General features: G+C 47.8%; 1 protein-coding gene across 1 annotated transcript; it reads left to right on the top strand.

Moving 5' to 3' along the window:
- Positions 1 to 378: 378 nt before the first annotated feature.
- APPBP2 (amyloid beta precursor protein binding protein 2) lies at positions 379 to 19,170 on the top strand. The gene is made up of 13 exons (XM_063174062.1): positions 379 to 539; positions 9,568 to 9,656; positions 10,344 to 10,495; positions 11,016 to 11,139; positions 15,149 to 15,317; positions 15,980 to 16,069; positions 16,509 to 16,576; positions 16,655 to 16,760; positions 17,053 to 17,177; positions 17,312 to 17,397; positions 17,704 to 17,894; positions 18,250 to 18,415; positions 18,604 to 19,170. The coding sequence occupies exons 1-13, from the start codon at positions 399 to 401 to the stop codon at positions 18,855 to 18,857; spliced, it is 1,761 nt and encodes a 586-aa protein (XP_063030132.1). The 5' UTR covers positions 379 to 398; the 3' UTR covers positions 18,858 to 19,170.
- Positions 19,171 to 23,408: the final 4,238 nt, after the last annotated feature.

Raw genomic sequence — 23,408 nt, forward strand, 5'->3', positions numbered from 1 at the left:
AGGAGCCCCGTGAGGCGGAGCGGGCAGGGTTGCGGGAGCACTGTGAGGCGGGCAGGGCTGCGGGAGCCCCGTGAGGCGGAGCGGGCAGGGCTGTGAGGCGGGCAGGGCTGCGGGAGCCCCGCGAGGCGGAGCGGGCAGGGCTGGGGGAGCTGCGGGAGCCCCGCGAGGCGGAGCGGGCAGGGCTGGGGGAGCTGCGGGAGCCCCGCGAGGCGGAGCGGGCAGGGCTGTGAGGCGGGCAGGGCTGCGGGAGCCCCGCGAGGCGGAGCGGGCAGGGCCGCGGCAGCCGCGGGGCGCGAGGCGGAGCGGGCAGGCGGCGGGAGCCCCGTGAGGCGGAGCGGGCGGGAGGCGGCGGGGCGGGGGGAGGGAGGGAGGGGGGAAGGCGGCTCCGCACAGCCAAGATGGCGGCGGTGGAGCTGGAGTGGGTGCCCGAGACGCTCTACAACACGGCCATCTCGGCCGTCGTGGACAGCTACGGGCGGGCGCGGCGCCGCGACATCCGCTCGCTGCCCGAGAACATCCAGTTCGACGTGTACTATAAGGTACGGCGGCGGCCGAGCGGGGCCGGGCCCGGCCGGGCCTGCGGGACGTGGAAGGAGAAGCGGCCCGGGGGGCGGCCCGGGCCTGGCCTGGCCGGGGGCGCGGGGCTGAGGGGCCTCGCCGGTACCGGGCACGGGCCGGGGGCTCAGGGTCTGTGGGGCCGCCCGAGCTGCGGCTGGAGGAGCGGCGGCTCCGGGCTCCGGCCGTGCCGGGGCCTTGTGGCTGCCCCCGGGAGCCGCCCCGAGGCCGCGGTGAGGGGTGGGAGCCCCTGAGGGGGACGCGGAGCCGGGGCCTGGCCTGGGGGGCCGTGTGGGGAAGGTGCCTCTCGCCATTGGGAAGGGGTGCGGGCAGGATGAAGCCAAGCTGGCTGTGCTGGAATATGTTTTTTCCTTTTCTCCTTTTTTTTTTTTTTTTATTCAATAATGAATTGGACACGGTGATGTCAGTGGTTGAGGGAGCAGTTTGCTGTGGTTGAGTATAAATGAGCTGGTAGGAACCAGATGGAAAGAACTGACAGTTGTTTAATGCTGTAGTTTTATTAGCATTAAATTATTCCTTGGTGAAAGGGCTGTTCTTCGTTTAGCTGCCCCTGGAATATACGGATTTGGTGTAAAAGGTGCACTGAGATGCTCCATTAATTTCTTATTGTCCACTAAACAGGCATTTCATTCATGTGCAGGAACAGCTGGAAATGAGCATTCATCAGGGGAGAAACAATGTCTGTAAAAACCCCCAACAGCCTACCATGAGGAATAACCTTCCTTTCCTCTGCCAGCAAATTTCTGAAAATTTAGGTGTTTTTAAATGAAGTAAATCTTTAGTCTTTATGAACCAGGGATAATGACCCATCATATACATGGAGAGCAGTAGTATTTACTGGAGACAGGGAAATTGCTTTTCAGGCACTGAAACAGACATGTGCATTTTCTGTGTCCTGGTTATTTTGTGTCTGCCTTAGGTGCTAAGAAGGATGGAAACCCATTTTTCTGACATATGAGCATGCTCACAGATAATGATGTGATTGACACATCAGCTAAAGGCTAGAGATATGAAAATCACAATGTGGAAGAATATTTGGGGGGTGACTTTCAGCTGTTAATGACATAAACTTCTTTGGCATTGCCTGGTCTCATGTTCATTCAGGTGACAGAATGGTGCTCTGTGGTTTTTAGAAGCATGAAACAAAACCTCCTTCTGATATAGAAATGTGCAAGGGTGGGTTATTCCCAGCTGTTTAAAAACTTATCTGTAGGTGAGCTTAATAGATCACTGACTTTGATTCTGTGGGTACTCTTCAGTGGTTGCTTTGAACCAGGTTCACGTGGAGTTGTTCCATGCTGAAGAGGATCCAGCAGCACATCTGATTTCTGAGGAGACTCCAGCATAGTTCCTCTGCTGGGGTGTCTGGTTTGTCACCTTGCTGGGTACATGGTGATAGAGGTGATAAGTGCCTGTCCCCAAGTCAGTGTTTGTGCTGTGGGGGCAGTACAGCTGCTGTTAATGGCAGTGATTGCCTGGAGTCACAGCCTGGGTTGGGTTGGAGGGGACATTTGTGCCCATCTCATTCCATCCCAGCCATGGCAGGGACACCTTCCCCTGTCCCAGGTGCTCCCAGCCCTGCCCAGCCTGGCCTTGGGCACTGCCAGGGATCAGGGGCAGCCACAGCTGCTCTGGGCACCTGTGCCAGGGCCGCACCCACCTCAGGCATCTTTTTCTAATTTAAACCTGTTCTCTGACAATTTGAAGCTTTTCCTCCAATTTCTGTGTTTCACAACAGGAGTTTTTGTCCTGTGTAAGGGGCACTGATATTCCTCTTACCAACCCTCATCCACGGGGTGTCCTCTCACAGAATGAACCGAAGTGGGCCATGCCTGCAGTGAGTGTTCTGTGCCTGTGAGAGTGGGCTGCGCTCCCACGTGCTCAGTGTCACCTTTCTGTGGAGGACAGCCAGCCTGGATGGGGCCTGCAGTGCATCCCTGGAGCTGCTCCCGTGTCCTCCTGTGAGTCCCTGTGCTCCTACAGAACACTGGTGACTCTTCTTGGGTCTGTGTGTGGATCACAGCAGCCTCAGAAGTGTCATTTGGGGTGGATGAAGGATGTTAGGGACAGCATCCCCTCCCAGTGTGTGTGCTGCTTGCTTTGCTGGTTTGGCTCTGGGTAGTTATTTTGAATATCAGGTGGATGTTAAACCCCAGTTCATCATGGTGAGCCGTATTCTGTGTGTCCTGGTCACGGAGTTCTTTAAAGCAGAATTTCCAAAGCTATTAAGTCTTTGGAGTAAGACAGACTAGAAAACTTCTAAATATTTGTTTGACTGCATGGTGTTTGTTGCTGCTGTGTTGGAGGATGTCAATTGTTTGTTAGCATCCTGCATTACTTTCATTCTGTGATGAGTAAAAGGAATAAAAAATGTTTCTAATCTTTCATATAACTTTAAGTAATAGGTTTTTATCTGGGTATTAGTCATGGTTTGTGGTACTTGAGAAACTGCCACTGATTTTTGCAAAAAAATAAAAGTCAGATTTTGTTTTGTTCTATAGATGTTAATTGTCTGTGGCTATACAAAAACGTTTTCATCGTGTTCATTGGTATTAATGCTTAACATTTGCCAGGTTTGCCCAGTTTTGCCAACATGTCCAGGTTGGTTCAGGAGCAGGAGGTGAGATCCCCCAGCAGAGCCAGTTGTGTGCTGCTGTTTAAAAGGGGAAAATGCCAGCAGGGTCTTGGTGCTGCTCCCCAGGGCACCCTCTGGTCCAGGCTTTGGCTCTGCTCTCATAACTTACTGCCTTTATTTCCCACTCCTTAACAAATCCTATTTGGTTTACCTGTACATCTTCTAGAATTACTAACTCTTGGGACATCCCTCACAAACCTGAGTGGGGCTGGGGCAGCTGCAGGATGTTTGTGTGGGTTCTGCTGCAAGGTGACAGAACAGGCAGGTTCCTCATACTGAGCATATTTATCTTTCTGGAGCATTCTCCACCAGTGACTAAAGCTCCAAACAAGGCACTATCAAATAACCATGATTGTGGTAAAACAACAAACCTGCTCTGCTGCAGCAGGGTATCACTGCATATCTCTTTTTTTTCAAGCACTGTTTGACTCTTCCTTGCAACCATTAGGAAATTAAGAGGCAGAGCAGGATGCTTGTGAGGATATCCTGGAAATTTCCAAGCCTACATTTGAGCTACAAAATGTTTAAAAGTTTTATTAATGGCAGCTGTGTTTTGAGGAGACTAATAACCAGTATTGATACAAGTAACACCTGCCTCTGGGGGGCAAAAATAAAAATGTGCGCACATATCATACTTTGTTTCCTTTGGTTGTTTGCCAGGTTTGTGTGTATCCTGGTTGGTTTTTTCCTAGTTGAACTAGTCAAATTCTCTTGCTTAATTTTTTTGGGGAGGGAGGATGAGAGAGAGGGTGTGTAGGTTTTAGAAGCCAAAGAAATATGCTGGATCTCGCATAACTCAGACTTAGCATATGAACAAAATGCCAAAATTGTGTATTAAAAAGTAGTGACAGCTGGAATAAACTGCAAGTCCAGAAAAACCCCAACAAACCCAAAACAAAAGAACCCAATCAGCCAAAAAAAACCCCACACTGAAATCTCTGAAAAAATCAACTTCTTGTATTCTGTAGTTTGTTGGGGTGAGGATAATGTTTTGAGAGAGGCTGTCCCTATAAAGAACCAAGGTTGTTGGCAGAAGTCAGGTTTTGAACTCTCTAGTCAGTGTCTTGGACAGATTTCATTTTTTCCCCTTGTGCCTCTGCCTTACACTCTGTTTTGCATAATTATCTCATGGCTTTGGTTCTCAAGGTGCTTTAGTGTTTTCTGTCCCAGGTATTTGTTGCAGTTGCCCAGTGCCAGCCTCATCATGGACTTGGATTTGGTTAACAAGGAGTTTCATCCCATGCTCGTTTTCCTTTTGGAATGACTTTTCTGGATTGTGTGTTTCTCTTTCCTTCCAATTGATTTTTCTTGAAAATAATTTGTTCTTGGAACATTTTCTGGTGAGATCATTAACCACAGGAGCAGCTGGAGATGGCATTAATTTGGTTTCTGTCACATTTAGGTATTCCTTGAACCAAAGAAAAGGAACAAGCAGGAATTTGCTGACTGTTGACAGCAGGCAGCAGAACGTTGGTTCTCTGCATTGCAGCAGAGGTTGGGTTCACTGATGGAGAATCATTGCAAGCACCATTCCTGTCCATTAGGATATAGCAGGCTTTGGTCTCCAGGGGTTTGGTGAGAGGGAGAAGGTGAACTCCCCCTGAAATGAAGAGTGGCTGTGCTTCTGCTTCAGTTCTGAGCTTCCCTGCCTGGGGAAGCACAGCCAAGGTCACAGCACAAGGTGTGATTGGGGCAGAGCACCCCAGAGCTCTGTGTGAGGGGAACAGAGCACCCCAGAGCTCTGTGTGAGGGGGGCAGAGCACCCCAGAGCTCTGTGTGAGGGGAACAGGGCACCCCAGAGCTCTGTGTGAGGGGGGCAGAGCACCCCAGAGCTCTGTGTGAGGGGGGCAGAGCACCCCAGAGCTCTGTGTGAGGGGAACAGGGCACCCCAGAGCTCTGTGTGAGGGGAACAGAGCACCCCAGAGCTCTGTGTGAGGGGGGCAGAGCACCCCAGAGCTCTGTGTGAGGGGAACAGGGCACCCCAGAGCTCTGTGTGAGGGGGGCAGAGCACCCCAGAGCTCTGTGTGAGGGGGGCAGAGCACCCCAGAGCTCTGTGTGAGGGGAACAGGGCACCCCAGAGCTCTGTGTGAGGGGAACAGGGCACCCCAGAGCTCTGTGTGAGGGGAACAGAGCACCCCAGAGCTCTGTGTGAGGGGAACAGAGCACCCCAGAGCTCTGTGTGAGGGGGGCAGAGCACCCCAGAGCTCTGTGTGAGGGGGGCAGAGCACCCCAGAGCTCTGTGTGAGGGGGGCAGAGCACCCCAGAGCTCTGTGTGAGGGGAACAGGGCACCCCAGAGCTCTGTGTGAGGGGAACAGGGCACCCCAGAGCTCTCTGAGGGGTCCTGCTCTGACCCCAGGGTGAGCTCCCAGGGCCTGAGCTCCCCTGGCTCTGCTGTGGGTTGGGGTTAGGGATTCAGTGTGTGTGGGAAGCAGGGATGGTTGCACACTCGTGTGCAGCCCGTGTCGCTGGCAGGAGCAGGGTGTGCAGCACTGCTGGGCTGCCATCACATCCTTCCAGCACCTCTTCAATTAAAGCCTCTCACTGAAGGAGAATCATTACCTCACGAGTTTTTGCCAGTTATTATTATTAACACATGCCTTATTTCTGCAATCTAAATTTAGATGTGAACTGAACTGTGCTTCCTTGTTATGTCTTTACTGGTTTGAAACTTCTTGCATTCTAACTTGTACTACTCAGACTTTTTTATTTTAAACTCTAACCATGGGGCACCTTTCCTCATCCTGGTGCCTTCCTTACCTTTCCAGTGACCTTGTTGAGTCTGAGACACCAGAACTCATTATTATTGAGATAATGAGGTCACATCACGAACAGAGGTGTTGCGCTCCTGCTGAACCATAATTCCTGTTTCCACTTCATTTCCTCTGGGCTGATTGAGCTCCAGGCAGGCTGGGATTTCCCAGTTCCTGAGGAGAATCACACATGTGTGAGGCTCAGACTTTGTCTTCTTTGTGGAACACAAACTCTGCTGCTCTGGCCCAGAGAGCAGAGCAGTGGGAATGTTTGGGATGTGCAAGCATTGGGCTCTAGAAACTGTCTCTGATTTCATGCTAGTTCAGTGACATTGGGGTTTTTTTCTTGGTTATTTATTTGATTGAGGTTTGTACAGATCAGCCTGGCAGTTGGCATTGTGCTTTCCAAGGAGACCTGGAATTTTCTTTTTTTTTTTTTTAATGCCTTGAACAATATCCAGTAGAAGCTTGTCCAGAGGGTTTGTAGATGATTTTGAAATTGCTTTAAAAGCATGGAATGTACCTAAACTTCAAACTGATTGTTTTTGGTAATGAGGCTTTGTCACCAGATTGAATCCAGTGAACTGTTGACTCAGGAAAACGCTTTCCTTCCTTGTGGAGTGGGGGAGGAAGATGTGGTTTCAGCCCAAAGCTTTCCCAAACTCTGCTGTCTGTTTAGCACACTGGCCTGATACTCCATCACATTATTGGGCATTACAAAACATCCTGGGGAGCTTCTTGGATTTCCTCTGTAATTCTTACTGAAACATCCATGTTTATCAATCCCTTTCCAAACTGGAGCATCAGGAACATATTTTTCTAGTTGCGTCTTCTTCAGTTCCTCTTCTAGAGGATCCTTTTACAGCTGGCTGGAATTACCCCCATCTGCTTTAAAAAATTATTTTTATTATGTTTAGAGAAAGTTTGGTTGTTTGTTTGATTTTTTAGCTTAATCTACCCAGAGGGAGAAAGACAAGAACTTTAATAGAAAGGTGATGCAATAATAAAGTTACGAGTCAATGGCATTAATATGATCAGCTGGGGACACCACAGTGTGCAGCTTTTGTCGCACACCCACCTGGACATGCAATTCAGCATTCAGCCTTGGCTCCTAGGAAGGGCTGTGGTGAGTTTCTCACAGCTGTGCACAACAGCTGGATTGGGCAGGGTAATAATCCACCTGTATATTAAATTTATACCTCATTGCCAGAACTCATGTGTGAGCTGATGGAGCTGGGAGTCACCTTGCAGGCTTTGAGTCATTTTTCCATAGTTAAAGAAAAATAAATCCCTGGTAGGTTCCAAATAGGTTAAGCTGGTGTCTAAAAGACATTTCTCTCTTCAGAACAGAATAGTTCTTTAGAGGTCCAAAGCTCAGTGTTCATGTCAGGGCATGTTTTTCTTGAATCTCTGTTTTGTTTTGTTTTCATGTGATGTAGCAAGGCTGTGGTCAGGAATTCTGTCTCCCTGGAGCTTTAACCAGAGAATCATTTCTTCAGTCCTCCCAACAGCTTCTCAATGAGTGTTACTGCATCTCCTGAATTACTTCACGGTTTGACGTACACTCACTATTTCCATGTCAAATTTTGTTTGAAAATATTGCTGTAACAGCCACAACAGTTCCAAGAGGCTTCCAGCTGAGTTAATTCCTCAAAATGTTTGCCAGTATGTCGAGGGAAGGGGTTAGAGGGGTAGGGAAAGTCCCAGAGATGTTGTATTTCAAGTTAGAGCAGTGAAAATTGCAGCTTGAACTTTGGGGCCCGAGCCAAACCTGACGTGTGCCCCAAGTTATTGATGTCCCAAAGCTGAGATCCTGTGGGACCTTCCCCCTCCCTGCCACCCCACCAGGCCATTTGCTCCTTGGCAGTCTCAGAGTCTCTTGTAAGAGGGATTCTCTCCTTACAAGAAGTGTTTATGTAACCTCATAAATATATAAGTGTTTCAAAGTCTTACTGTGGTTAATTTTTGATAAACCAGGAATCTCTGGGATTTTGGGTTGGTGCTGCAAGGTGATGGGAGGGAGTGATGATACTGTGCTCAGTTCTGTGAAACCTGATACAGTTTTTGGTTCCCTTAAATCCTGCTCCAGTGCTTTGGGGATGTGTCTGAGCTTCCTCCAGAAACCATCTCATCAATTATTGATGGCATGCCCACCTTCCCTTTGAGCATGGAATACCAGGCAATTTAAACAGCTGCTTTTTGGGTTTTTTACTGCAGAATGCACATTTTAGGTTTTATAGAGCATTTGCTATGAGACAGCTGTGCTGAAGGAATGAGAACATTTAACCATGGCTGTGGCTGTTAAATACAGCAGCCTGGCTGTTCCTTCAGTGCCAGAGAGAATCCAGCAGGAGCTCTGATCCCTTTGAAGTGCAGGGACACGCTGCTTTATCTGAGCTGTAACTTTGCATGCAAACTTGCTCTGGTTTTTAAAAGACTTCCCTTTTTTTTTTTATGTTCCCTCAGCAAAATAGATAACGAAGAGGAAAACATTCATTTCTGGCAATTGACATTATTAGGTCAAAGTATTTTTGAAGGTTTTTTTTGTAGGTTGTGTTGTTAAAATAACAAATTTGCTGTGCTCTAGAGCCAGTGTTGTGTGCTTTTATAAGAGTTGACTAGAACTAAATTTCTGGCTGGAGATGTTCTCACGTGCTGTGTTTGGAATATGAATTCATCAGCTCCCAGTGTTTGTGGAGGAAAAGGTGAACCAGGCAGCAGATGCTTATCACTGGAAGCATTTGAAGGCATTATTAAAGCTGGGGGAATATGAATGTTTTCATTAAAGCACTGCTGGTGCCTGTGGCAGGTGTGGAGTGCTGCTTCCTCAGGTCATCTCTGGGGCAGGGCCTTTCAGATAATGGGAATTAATAGTTCACAATGGATTTCTGACATTTATTTGCACAGTCCCTCTGTACCTGTGTAAATCCATGGCATTTATAGCCTGATGTGGCAGAACTTAACCATGCACTGCATGGACAACACTCTGTGGTTTGTTGTGAGCAGCTCAGCTGATAGATTCACTTATCTGCAGGCACAAATCACTGTGGGCATTAAAGAAGCAGTGCTTTGAATAAATGCATGAACAGGCTCCATTTTCCCATTGACTGCTGGGGGAGTCCCCTGTGCAGCTCAGGTGTCATGGGGAGGGGCTGCTGCCTTCTGTAGTGCTGGCATTGGTCAGTGGTCCCTTGCAGAACTTGTGGGTTTGGGTTTATTTTCATCTGACATATTTGCATTGCTGCATCCTTGCTCGTGTGTCATTTAAACTTGTTCTGAAAGCACTTGTTCTGAAATCCAATTGGATTTGTCTTGGATTTGTAGCTCACGTGTGGCAGTGCTTTGGTGTTGCAGGGCACGAACACCTGGAAATACATCCATAGATGATAAAACCCCCTTGAAACCCTCTATGGACCTCTGATAGCTCAGGTTTTAACACTGAAATTTTGCTCCTGAGGTGAAATCTTCTGATACAGGAAGCTACTTTTTAGCCTGCTGAATTTCAATGCTTTAAAGTCTAGATTTCATCATAAGTTATCTCTGCTGAGTTTCCCAGAAGAACTCAATCTTACATATTAAGATAAATTTCCCTGGTTTTTTTTCAGCTTTACCAACAGGGCCGCTTGTGCCAGCTGGGTAGTGAATTTTGTGAACTAGAAGTTTTTGCAAAGGTGCTACGGGCTTTAGATAAAAGGTGAGTATCTCAATAGCTCAATAATTCTCATTTCAGCTCTCAATCTCTCCATCTAGGAAGAGATGTTAAAGAAAGGCACAAACAAGAAAAAGCAAACGATGCAAAACAAACCCCCCCCAGCTGCTCAACACCACAGGTTGTGCCCAGTCCCTGGGAGCAGCAGTCACAGCACCCATTTCCTGCTGATTTAGCAGATCCTGAGGGAAGCTGATAGGATTGCCCCAGTTTGAAGCGTTTTCCTGTCATTAAATATTCCAATTAGTGGAATTACAGAACCTGAGTGTTTTAGATCAGATTCTGTGGGAGCGGGCTGAGCTCTGAGGCTGCAGGCCCTGGTCCCGCCCAGGCTGTGTGATGTTAATGGAGCGGTCGCTGCGGGTTTGTCGGGAGGGCTGGGGGAGGGACGGGGGTTGGAGCCTCCCCCGGTGACTGAGCTGGGAACTCTCCAGTTTGGGTCCCTGGGGACAGCTCGTGTTTGGCTCCCACCGAGGGTGTCCCTGCACAGAACCTGGTGTGCATCACCCACTGCCTGAGGTCCATTGGCTGCAGCCTCACAGGAGGGCTTGCACTCAGCTGCTTTGGCTTTGAGGGGGTTTGGGCTTGATTTCTGTCCTTGGGATTCATGAGAGCCAACTGACTGCCTTCAGACCTTCGTGAGTAACCAAACTCTGCTTGTCTTTGTTGCAGACATCTGCTCCACCACTGTTTCCAGGCTCTGATGGACCATGGAGTCAAGGTTGCTTCAGTCCTGGCCTATTCCTTCAGCAGACGGTGCTCCTACATTGCAGAGTCAGATGCTGCTGTGAAAGAAAAAGCAATCCAGATTGGCTTTGTCTTAGGTAACTGCTGCTCTTGGGCTCTTTGCTTTCTCTCTTGCAAGTTTCAGTTATTGTAGCAATAATTTTTTTCCTGTTAAAGATAGGTCTTTTAAAGAACTGTGTTTTGGAATGGAATTTTTAGAAAGCTATTTTTGTCTTAAATATATGGGATTTTAATATCTAAGAATGTATAGACTTTTTAGTTCAAACTGTTTAGGGTTAAAATTGGCTTGCAGATGTGATGAGGAATTTGCATGATTTTAGTGCAGGTAAGTTCTGGGGTTTTTGGACAGAAATGTAGGAGGACTCTGCAATACCAAGAAACCATCCTAAACCCAAGTATTATTTCCTTCAGCTGTAGGAGAATTCTCCTCTTACATTTCATCCTTTCCAGGTCAGGAGGGTTTGACCTTGACAGGATTTCTGTCTGTTGGAGCAGGTCCATGAAATAAGTGATCATCTTGTAAGACCTAAGCAAACCCTTTTTCTCTTGAAAACGAGTTTTACTCTTCAAATTGGTATTTGTTGCTGGCTTTTGCAGGGGGGTTCCTGTCAGATGCAGGCTGGTACAGTGATGCTGAGAAGGTTTTCCTTTCCTGCCTTCAGCTGTGCACCCTCCACGATGAAATCCTTCACTGGTTCCGTGCTGTGGAGTGCTGTGTGAGGTGAGCTCACCTTGAATTCCCAGGAAACCTTGGAGCCCTCCAGCTCCAGGTGCTCCTTTGGTGTTCTGCTGCACCAAACACTTTCCTGCTGGAGATCAGGAGGTGCTTGTTTTACACTAATCCCTGGATTTTCAGCTTCTAAGTTGGCAGCACAGTACAATGGATTAAAAACCCAATGTTTTGCTATCCTGTGTAATCTCTCATGAGTAACACTGCTGGATAATAAGAGTGGCCCAGCAGTTCTTGTTTCCCAAGGATTTTTGCACATGAAGGAATGTTCTGTGTTGGACTTCGCTGAAGTTCTGTTTACTACAAAGAGAATTGGCCAAATCCAAATGCAAACAACATAGATACAATTGAGCAGAGATAAAGGCAAAACTTCCCTTTCCTGATTCCAGATCCAGCAAGTTTTCTTGCTCCATGCTGAGTGCTTAGCTCTGGGCCTGGGAAAAGATCTGGGTGTCCAGTTCCTGTGGGCACCTCTGGCCACAGCTGAAAACATTTGGAAAAGTTGGGGGTTTTTTTGCTGTTAGAGTTTTGAAGCTGCCTTGTTCCTCAGGGCCTGCAGAGGTTCACTTTTCATTGACAGAGCCTCTGTTGCTGTTCCCCTGTGTGTTGAGGTGTGATGAGCTGCAGGCAGGAGCTGGCTGGGTTTTGTTGCTCTCACCATGACCAGGCTGTTTTTGCCCACTCCAGATGTGCCCATGGGCACCTGGAGGCTGCTGGGCAGAGTTAAAGTAGGATTTATTTTTTTTTTTAGCAGCTCTAACAAAGAACAAAGCATGTGCTGTATTTGTCTGAATCTAGAGCAAAACTTGTTTGGAAAGCTGCTCCCAAAAAAGCCCTGCATCTTGTTTATGGTTGGGCAAACACAAAGAGTGGAGAGGCTTTGCCAAGAGCTGCTGATGTCCTGTGCCAGCCCAGGGCCATGGCAACACTGCCCTGCCTGGTTCTGCTGGCTGGCATTCCAGAAATGATGCCAGGAGCTTGGGAACACAATCCAGCTTCCTGGAACTGGGGAGTGATGGACATGGAGCCACAGTCAGTGCTTGGTCCTTTGCCTTCTAATTAATCTAAAAAAAGTTTACTCGTTACATCAGGCTCTTTGGCAAGCTGGAGAAGTTGCTTAAAAATAACTGTCACCTTCTGCAAATAGACATGAAAAGAGGGGAAAGAAAGGAAGGGAAAAAAGGAACTGTCTCTGCTGGACAGTAGTGTGGAAAGGAGATTTCATTCTGTGCAGGAGAAAGCAGCCTGGGTTGGGCTGAGCCCTCCTGACCTGGGGTGTTGTTAGAGACTTCCATTGCTCCCTGGGAGCTCTGCTGGGACATCACCCTCTGGGCAGCAGGAAATGTTCTGGCATCTCCCAAACCCTCAGCGTGGCTGGTTTGGAGTTGTATCAACCTGAAAAATCTCAAACACTTTGGAAAGGGCTCAATCTGTAAGATCTAAACACCTCTGTGTGGCAGAGAGCAGTCATTAGACTGATTTTTCTGCCTTTCAGCTTGAGAGTAAATGGTGCTGTAACCACCTGATCCCACTGCAGGAGGCTCTCACACTGGAGCTGGGAGAGTTTTAAGGAAACAAAATTCAAGTCCAGCTTTTGAAAGTGTGACACTTTCTGTGGCAAGCCAAACCTCTGGGAGTTGAATTAATGCATTGCACTATTAATAGAACACAGTTTGAAAACGTGTGAAGTTTTGTGTTGTTTAAGCACAACTTGGTGTTTCCTTGTCCTGGCGGTGGTGAATTCTGTGGAGAAGCTGGGAAGGTGTGAGGTTTCTCTGGGCTTGTACCCTGCTTTTCTGGAGTGTGGTGCTCCTTTGGTTTGCCTTCTCTCATTATTCTGTGCTGAACAAAGAGGTACAAGTGCATTACACAAATACGTGGTTCTCCCACTTCATTGTTGCACATTTGGCTGATTCCTGGATTGTTTTCTTCTGGTGGTTTTGGACTTGCTAAGCTGCTGTGTTGGCTCGGAGAGACTGTGTTTGTTGGGGGAGGTTAGTCCCCAAAAGCTGTTATTGCAGACATCAAAGGAGCTTCAGAGCCATTAGCATAAACGTCCTGAGGCCTCTTCTCTTCCTCTTGGCTTTATCTCCTAAGATTCCTTTGGATTAATAAAGGATTTTTTGTTACTCAGAACTGGATCACATAAACTCTGCTTATCCTAAAGGATTGGCTTAGATTTAGCTTGGGTTTTGGGGAGATTTCTTTGTTTCTAGACACTATCACTGAAGCATCCAGACCCTGGATATGATCTTTCCCAGGAGCTTATCTAAATTGCAGTGCTATCCCCACTGGCTTATTCCATTACATGGGATTTGGGCTCTGTGGTTTATGATGTTGCAGAGCAGCTCCCAACTGAATGGTCTTGGCAAAATGGTTTTTTCTCTTTAGGAAAACTGTTTACTTAATTCTTCTCTCTTTTCTTTATAATTCCTGTCTCTTGTTGCTGGAATGTTCCTGTGACCAGGCACACAATGCACTTGTACATCGTGTTTGCTTCTGGGGCTTTATTTAAGGGAAAATGTGGGTGTTGCTTTTTGCTGTCTTGTTGTTGAGCCACGGTGCTGGTTCCCACTGGAGAGCTGGAATTTGTGTAGCTTTTGCAGGGTTTTGAAGGGCTTTGCTTTTGATGTTCTCTTTGTGCAGCAAATCCACATCTGTCATGTGCCTGCCTTCAGGCCCTGCTTAGGAAAATGGAAACTTTATTTCCTTTCTTGTTACTGTTGGGGTTTGGTGATGCATTTGGGTGGGAAATGGAGGGACAGTGTTGGACAGGCAGCTCCTAGGATGAGCTGAGCTGTATCACTGGGGGAATGGCTGCATAGCTTACATCTCTATTTGGGGCGAGTGGAAACAGGCTTAGAAAATAAATTGAGCAAAAATTTCATTGTTTGCTCCTTCCCCTTTAACAATTGCTTGGAAGTTTTATCCCAATGTGTGATATCAGGACTAAAATGCAGTTCCTGCACATTAACCCACATAGTCAGAGTTTGGGCCTCCTTGCAGTGCAGCCTCACTTTGTGCTTCCCTTCCCTCTGTGCAGTTCTCCCTGTGCTGTGTTGCCCTGATTTCCCCAGCCTTGCCTGGTGTGTTCAGTCTCTGTTACTCACTGTCTAATGACACATTTCCAGCAGGGACAGTGGAGTTAATTCAGCACAATCCATGTCTGCTCGCTGGCAGGTGTTTGCCATGGAGCAGGAGCAGCTGCCCTGGCTGGGAATCAGGCTCTGCCCTTGGGGCTTGGAATATCAGCACACACCCATTCCAAATGCACCTCCTTACAGCCAGGGAGCACCAGCCTGCTCTCATGCACAGATTCTTTGGTTTTATCTGTAACAAGTGCCACAAACTGGAACTGTTACTCTGGAGAAACAGGAGGAGGTTTCACCAGTGCTGGGTGTTAGTGACTGTGTTTGGGTGTCAGTCCTTCAGATGGGAAAGGCAGCAGCATAGCAGAGGAAGAGCAGGGGATGTTTGAGTTGTTGTGATCAATGAAATGGTGGTGCTGGTTCTCATGTGGAATGAATGTGATGAAATCTCACATGAAAACCTCCCCCAAGCCCAGAAATGCCTACTTGGAGCTACTCAGGGCTTGGGGGGAAGTGCAGGGATGCAGGAAAATGAGCTGTGGTGTACTTACTGTGGCTGCTTGGGGTTCCACCCTTTGGGGAGGAGGTGGAAGGGATTTCAGGCTGTGTAGGGCAGGGCTTTGGGAATGGAATCTCATCAGTATTGGGAAGAGTAGATTTTATGGAAAATTAACACAGAAAGGCACCACACCAGAGTGGGTCAATATGAAACTGTATCAATAGGTAAAATCCTGTGGCATCTCCAGCAGGAGAAATTCCTGCCCTGTGCCAGCTGAGTGTGACTGAGCCAGGCAGGGCAGCTGTGCTGGGCTGGCAGAGCTCCAGCCCTGGGAGCCTCACTGAGAGATCCCTGGTGCTGCTGCAGGCAGAGCCTCTCCAGCTCCCTCAGCAGCTCCCTCTGCATCCCCCAGGTTGCTGCACGTCCGGAACGGGAACTGCAAGTACCACCTGGGAGAGGAGACCTTCAAGCTGGCGCAGTCCTACATGGACAAGCTGGCCAAGCACGGGCAGCAGGCCAACAAGGCGGCGCTGTACGGGGAGCTGTGCGCGCTGCTCTTCGCCAAGAGCCACTACGACGAGGTGAGGCCCTGGGCTCCCTGGCACTGCCACCTCCTGGCTGTGCTGCACCAGCCCTGCTTCTGCTCTCCTTGGCACCTGTGTGGCACTGCCAGAGCGATCATTCATTTATCCACTCCCGTTTCCATGGGTTGTTCTGTGTTAGTCCGTGAGCTCCTGAAGCACTTAGACCAACATGAACATACAGGTGTTACCTTGCCTGTATGTGTTGACCACCTGTAAATGAAATATTATAAAAGCTTATTTTAATAATTGGAAATGAGTAGCAGAACCTGGTTTATTAAACTCTGTGTGAAGTGTAACTACTCCATAAACTGGTTTTCCTTTAAAACCCCTAAGTTCACTGACAGAATGTTGTCCTGCACATTGGGAATTGTGAGGATTGCTTAATGATTATAAAATATCCTGTTCTGTCTGTAAAAGTCATTGTAATATAACCCTAAGATTAATATAAAGTACTTATGTGTTCACTATTAACCTTAAAAGTGGTTTTTAAGTCTGTCTTTGAAGGCATAGCTGGACAATTCATTACACATAAGCACTCAAACTGCATATTTTAAATTTTGGAATGTAAATGATCAGCTTTTCAGAGGCAGGTAATATTTTAATGTTGCAATGTTGTGAAGTTCCAGCTTCCATTGTGTTGGTGCCTCTCTGTCCCACAGGCCTATAAGTGGTGCATAGAAGCCATGAAGGAGATCACAGTTGGGCTGCCTGTAAAAGTGGTGGTGGATGTGCTACGACAAGCATCAAAGGTGAATCTGCAACCTCCCCTTTGCTTTGGGTACCAAATTAGTGCCAGGAATGGCTGAGGAGAGGTTGTTACCTCCAGAATTCTCCTCAGGAGCACTAAGGGTTGTTGTTTGTGTTTGTCCCAGAATGGGTGGGGGAGTTTGTTTGTGTCTCTCTGAAATGGAGTCAGAGCTGCCCAGGGGACCATTGTGACAATGTTAACCTGTGAACTTCCCTGGAAGGGCTCTGACCCCTCTTTGGTCTGGACTGGGTACAGCACAATCCCTTCAGTCAGGCAGGATAAAATCAGTTTATTAATGCTGTGCTCCTTCTCCTAAATAACCAAAAAGTCCTTTAATAAGCACAATGACATTTTGAAATTAAAACCAAGAGTAAGTGTGGCAGTGTCTGGGGCTGAGCTGTGAGTGCTCAGCTGCTCACTGCTTCCCCTCCCCTGCCCAGGCCTGTGTGGTGAAACGGGAGTTCAAGAAGGCAGAGCAGCTCATAAAGCACGCCGTGTACCTTGCCAGGTAAGGGCCATTCCAGAAAAACCTTTCTGAAATTGTGCTCAGCTGGCCTCAGTTTGTGATGGAGGTGTGTTTGTGCAGGGAGCATTTTGGAGCCAAGCACCCCAAATACTCTGACACGCTACTAGACTACGGATTTTACCTGCTCAATGTAGACAACATCTGCCAATCTGTTGCCATCTATCAGGTAGGCAGCAGGACTTGTTTGTCTTGCTGGTTTTCATCTCTTAGATGTTGTAGTTAATTCATGGAGATAGAGAATAGTTGATTTCATTACTGCAATTGTGATGTTTAAAAAATCTCCAAACACTTCCAGCTATGGGGTTTTGCTTTCTTTGTCTTCCTCTGACTCCTGTCCTTTATATAAGTAGTGTCTCAAATATGTAGAGACTTTCAGAGCCAGTGGATTCATCATAGAGATGAATTTGGGGTTTTTTTCTGTGTTACCTGATGAAATTGTGGTTTCGGACCCCTTGCAGACAGCGCTCGATATCCGGCAGTCGGTGTTTGGAGGTAAAAACATCCACGTAGCCACAGCTCATGAAGACTTGGCTTATTCTTCATATGTTCACCAGTACAGCTCTGGCAAATTTGACAATGCACTGTGAGTACAGCACACAGCAGCACAGTTAGTGCTGTAAATGAAGAAAAATATTCATTGCATTAATATTTCTAATTTTTTGTCAATCAACTGCTGGCATACATAAACAGATCCTGAATTTATTTCATCTCTCCCAGATTCCATGCTGAACGTGCTATTGGCATTATCACTCACATTCTCCCAGAAGACCATCTCCTCTTGGCCTCTTCAAAGAGAGTTAAAGGTAGTTCCCTTTGTTGTTTGAACCATTTGGTTGTGCTCATCCTGGTCCTTTCCAGGCAATGCAGCTTGAGTTGTCTTTTTCAGTGGAGGTGTTTGTAGTCCTTGGTGTTTAAAGCACACTTGTAACAAAAAAAAAAAAAAAAAAAAAACTTAGGTGAGTTGGAGCGGGGTGGGGGTGAAATGATAGAATATAAAAATGTACTGGGAGCTTGACACAGCAGCGTGACAGACACAGAGCCTGGTGGGCTGGGTCCCTGGCTCTGAGCTGGCCGTGGGCACAGTAACAGTTCCTGTCTCCTGCCCCCAGCACTTATCCTGGAGGAGATTGCCATAGACTGTCACAACAAGGAGACAGAGCAGAGGCTGCTCCAGGAGGCTCATGACCTGCACCTCTCCTCGCTCCAGCTGGCTAAAAAAGCCTTTGGGGAGTTCAACGTGCAAACAGCCAAACACTACGGCAACCTGGGCAGACTGTATCAGTCCATGAGGAAGTTCAAGGTAAGACTTTACTCCTGACCTAAAATCTGCAAGACCCCTGAAATCTGTCACTACAAATGAGGGGTTCCAATGTCCATCATTCCCAAGTTCAGTTGGTAGTTCTGTGCTTGGAAAACTTGTGCTTTATCTTTCACCCCAAAAGCAAAAACAATCCGTGGAGATGGATGATACCCTCAGAGGGTGACCGGGAAGAATTTGGAGAACTTGGTTTATGTTTGGCTTTGTTACTTTTTGCCTGTTACAAAATGCTACTGTTTGAGCTGCTACATAGTTAAGTTTATTTAAACTAACTTTCCCCTCCTTCTGTGGGATGGTGAGTGGTATCTGACTGACTTGTGTGACTCTGCCCTGACAGGAAGCAGAGGAAATGCACATCAAGGCCATCCAGATCAAGGAGCAGCTCCTAGGGCAGGAGGATTATGAAGTTGCCCTCTCCGTGGGCCATCTCGCCTCCCTCTACAACTATGACATGAACCAGTATGAAAATGCTGAAAAGCTTTATCTGAGATCCATAGCAATTGGTAAGTGACTACAGGAAACTTAAAATTTTTAGAAAATAACTTGGCTGTTAATCTCTAGACAACATTCTGTGGCTAGAACATAAGTGGAGAGTGTAGGCAAATTTTGTTGGTAAAAATAACGTGTTAACTCAAATGCAGCCCATGGAGATCTTACCTCTCAACTCGGCTTTTCTCTTGGGTTTCTCTAGGAAAGAAGCTTTTTGGTGAAGGATACAGTGGACTTGAATACGATTACAGAGGTCTCATTAAACTGTACAATTCCATTGGCAATTATGAGAAGGTGTTTGAGTACCACAACATTTTGGCCAACTGGAACCGGTTGCGGGACCGGCAGTTCTCGGTCACGGATGCGCTGGAGGACGTCAGCACCAGCCCCCAGTCCACGGAGGAAGTGGTCCAGTCTTTTCTGATGTCTCAGAACCTCGAGGGACAGAGCAGCTAAGAACTTGGTCAATTAACCAGTTAAGGTTTTTTCCCCCAGGTTACAGGGGGAAAAGTCATACTGTGAAATCTAAACCATGTAGTTCTCTGGGGGCTGGAATTTGCGTTGAAACACTGGTCCAGTCTACTGAAGAGTGCCCATACGGATGAATGTGTGTTAAATTCCTCTCAGCATGTGTATGGCATGTTTAGTTCGGCTCACGTTTTTAACTTGGTATTCCCAAAAAACCCCCTTCTCTCTCTCTTCTTTCAAAAGAAGCTACTTTGCAGAAAGTCTGCAAGAAAACATTAAATAAAACTGTTTGAGTTCAAAAGAGTTGCATTCTTATTATGGATGGAAGGTTTCATCGAGAGCTTTCTGCTGATTGACAGAGAGAACAAAAGCTGTACTCTGAGGAGCTGTAGGAGAAAGGTCTTGCTGCTGTATCATTGTAGCAAAGTTCATGGTAAATAGCCAGCAAAGGGAGATGTGCTGGCCTTGGCTGCTGCCTTACCAAGAAAAGTGGCAAAGACCCACTCTGGAGAGCACCATTGCTCATTGAGTGCCAGCTGTGCTGTTGTGGATGCCCTGAACTGGACCAGTACAGATCCCACAGACCAGCAAGCACAGTGTCCTCGGTGCCACCACCAGTGCTCCCCTGAGCAGGACCAGGACACCACGGTGGACCAGCCTGCTAGAGACCCCTTTTGGACCAGTGGCTTTAATTTAATGTTTCTGCCCCTGCATTCACTTTGACAGTAGAACTCTCTCATTTAGGTGTCTGATCAGTGCAAATGATATCCATGTGATAGATCCAGAGCTAGGAAGTGAATTGATGGTTTGTCTGTACCCAGTGAGCTTCTGCAGAGATTCCTGGCAGTGCCACAGCTCCACCCTCTCCCTCTGCTGCAGCCACTCCTCCTTTCCTCTCCCATGGGCTCTCTCTGCTACCAGAGGCCATACTGTGTTATACCAGGGAAGAGTTTTGTATTCCAGTCCAGTTCCATTTTCTGTTTCTGGAGAACACAACTTACTGTACAGGTTGCAGGGGTCAGTGAAAATGCCAAAAAGCACAACAGGTTTTTTTTTTGTGATGCTTCATTTCTACATTAAACAAGAGTACAACCAGAAACCGATTCCTTACGTTAATTTACGAAGCAGAGCTCAGCTGTACAGACCCTCTGAGAATGCCTCTCTCACTAGCTTGTCTTAATTCTTCTGTTGGGGGCTGCGTGCTTGTGTGGGTTTGGGTTCAGGTGTTGTTTTGGGGTTTGTTTTATTTCCTAATGTTGGGTAAGATTTGCTAGTCTGTGTGACAAAAACTGGAACTGACTGGCTGCTGTTACCTCAGCTGTGCCCTGGATCTGGGATTCTGTGGCTTCTGTCACTTTGGGGGTTTCTCTCCCCCTCTTTTCAGGGTTTGTACCTTGGCCAGTCCTGCAGGGCTGGGACTGGATGTTCTGTTTGGGGTCTGGTTTTTGTTGGTTTATGGGGTTTGTGGCAGGGAAAGCTGCTGGATGATCTTCAGGGAAGAAATAGAGGTTTTGGACATGACTTGGAGCTTAATGGCTCTTCTAAGTGAAATTTTACAGGCCAATAGTTCATATTCTGGTGCCTTCAAGTGTTTTTTTTTTTGGGGGGGAAAAGCTGGGTAATATCAACTTTAAAATGCAATGACATAATTAGTGAATGCAGATTAATGATTGCATATTTAGAATATCTTCACTGAGGTGAAAAGAAGTATTTGCATAAAACCCCCTGTGGTATTAGGACTTAACTGCAGTGTGTCTGCAACAGCTGCTCAGTGAAAATCCAACTTAGTTATGTGTGGATTTAAAATGTGATTTATTTATAGCAGTTTTTGTTTATGACTGTGTAGGAGCTACAGACAAATTCAGCTATACAAGGCAAAACCTTCTCCCTGAATGCCCGTGGCACTGACAAGTTATAAAGTTCTTATGAGTTCTTAAATCTTTTTAAAAGGTATTTAAAGTTAAACAAGGTTTGTAGCAGTGTCAGGACTTGGGCAGGAACGTGGCTTAAAGCTGTCCTAAAGAACCTGAGTGATTCTGTACTGCAGAAGTGTTGGGGCTCCCAGCTGGGTCCCTGGGTTTGCACTGACCTGGGCTGGAGATCCTTTACCCACTCTGTTCCCAGTCCTGGGCTCTGCAGCTTTTGGCCCAGGAGCCCCAGAGGTGTTTGGGGTGAGGAGCATTGTTTGGCTGACAGCAGTCCCCGCCTGCCTGAGCCCCTGCTCCTGCTCCAGCCCTGGCTGTGTCCCTGGTTGTGGTTTCATTCAGGTGGGGGCAGCTGGGCAGGAGCTGTGCTGGACGTGCCTGCATTGCTTTGTGGTGTCCCAGCTCTGGTGGCTGTGCCCGTGTCCTTCCCAGAGCTGCCTCCGCGCTGGCAGGAAGGGGAGGGAGGTCCCAAAGCTCCCTGGGAGCCCCTTTGGCAGAGCCCTGGCCCAGGGGCTGTGGTGGTGACCCGAGAGGGCTCCAGGGCTCCTCCTGTGCCTGCGGGGAGTCCTGCCTGGGGCTGAGCTGCCCTGCAGCTCCATCGGGCCCGGGCAGGTCCCTCCTGCAGCAGGGCAGCTGTGGCTGATTGCTGACACTGCTGGGGCAGGGCGTTGGCAGGATGATGCTGCAGCTGCAGGGACAGCACAGGAGTGACCCCGGGGGGGTTTGGTTCTGTCTCCCAGGTGGAGCTGTTGGAAGGTTCTGTGTTGGCACCTGGAGCCTGTCTGGGATGCTGTGCTGCTGCTGTTTGTTGCTCTCTCTGCTCCCAGTGTGTTTGGTGCTGTTGAGCAGTGGGAAGCTGCTGGGATGGTGCCAGGGGCAGGTAAAGGACTCGCTGGGGGGGATCTTGCAGCGTGAGCCCCACCCTGCCCCTGCAGAGTTGTGAGCGGGGCCTGCAGTGCCCTCTGCTCCCCTCTGGGGTTTCCAGCACTCCGTGGCTCCTCTCCCCCTCCTGCCCTAGCCCAGGGCAGGTTTTCCATGGGTCAGTACCGGGGTGGGGGCCTGACAGGTGGAACGTCCATCCAGGAAGGAATGGTTGGCATTTCCAGACACACGAGGTGCCCACACAGGGGCTGTGTGGTGCTGGCAGTGAAAGGGCAGACCTGGGAGTGGCAATCCTGTGAAATGCATCTTCTCCTTGAAGGTGAGTAAAGGAATCACCCCAGAGTCACTGGGTGCAAGTGGTGAGCACGGGTGTCACCTTAAGGTAAATTATTTTCACTCTTAATGAAGTTAAACCCTCAATATTTGATTTTGTGTGAGGTTGTTTGGGTCAGTGAGGGGGCAGCTTGCTCGAGGTGCCATTGCTGCTTCTCATGGTACAAAATGCACATTGCAGTTCATTCCCTTTCAGTCCTGAGTGTGGGAGAGCACAGGAGGAAGAACTGACCGTGCCTCAAACGGGGGAAGCTGTTGGCAAAGCCTCCCTCGGGTGATGTGGATGGACTCGGGCAGGGCAGGTGCTGCTGGTACCAACCTTTCAGCAGATCCTTCCTCCTGCTGCCTGTGCAGAGCCTGATTTTATCTGGGACTCCTTGTTCCCTTATCAGATAATTCCTGGCCAGTGTCAGTTTAAAGCTGCCTCTGCATTGAGGGGGTGTTTGACACTCCTGGCCTGGGGCCCTTGAGCTGCTGGGCCCTGGGAGGGCTTTGGGGAGAAGTGGGGGAAATTTCCTTTAGAAATCAACTCCAGGACCTACAGAGAATTGGCAGCACTGGGAATGCTTTGTCCCTAAATCTCAGGAACGTTGTGGGCAGTGGCACAGGTGTCCCTGGGTGTGTCAAGTGTGTGCTCTGGGCTCTCGTATTCCACTACTCCTTGCAATCCTCCGTATCTATAGCATGAGTGGCCTTAGTGAGTTTGTTGAAGTGCACATTTTTTTTTTCTTTTCAAAAGTAAATTGTAAGATGAAAAAGATATATACTATATAAATATATAGAGATATTTAGAAACTTGGTTTGTGGTGCACAAGTTCAGTGTTGGATCGCTAAATACTCGTCGCAGGTACCATATGTGTAACTTTTCTTTTCTGTATATTCCTTTCTGGGAAGCAATGTTGCCATGGTAACTACAACTTTACAATTTCTTTACTACTTAATGATGTGAATGAATTCTACATTTTATTGAATATTACTGGGTTCAGTACTATTTTTATACTTTATTGAACTACAGGGGATTTTAATTTAATAGCATTAAAAAAAAAAAAAAAGATGTTGCTTGAACTGTATAACTGTATAAATTGAACTAATTACACAAAGCCACCTCTAAACCAGAATCTCCACCTGTAGTGCCACATTCATTTATATAAAAGTATCTTGCTCATTACCAGACCCTGCAGCCCCTCCCTGTTGTGTCAGGACAGTTTCCTACCCCACCTCCCCTGCCATCCTTTGTGCCCACGGAGCCATCTCTGTTTGTAACCAGCATTGTGATATTCTGTAACTGTATTGCTCAATTGAAATATTGACCTAATAAATAGAGTGTTCCTGCAGCCTGGAGTACCTGCAGTGAATTGGTTACAGCCTCTCTCCCTCAGTGCCTGTCCTGGCCAGGAGA

The sequence above is a fragment of the Melospiza melodia genome, chromosome 21 (genome assembly GCF_035770615.1).
Source record: "Melospiza melodia melodia isolate bMelMel2 chromosome 21, bMelMel2.pri, whole genome shotgun sequence".
Taxonomy (NCBI): Eukaryota; Metazoa; Chordata; class Aves; order Passeriformes; family Passerellidae; genus Melospiza; species Melospiza melodia.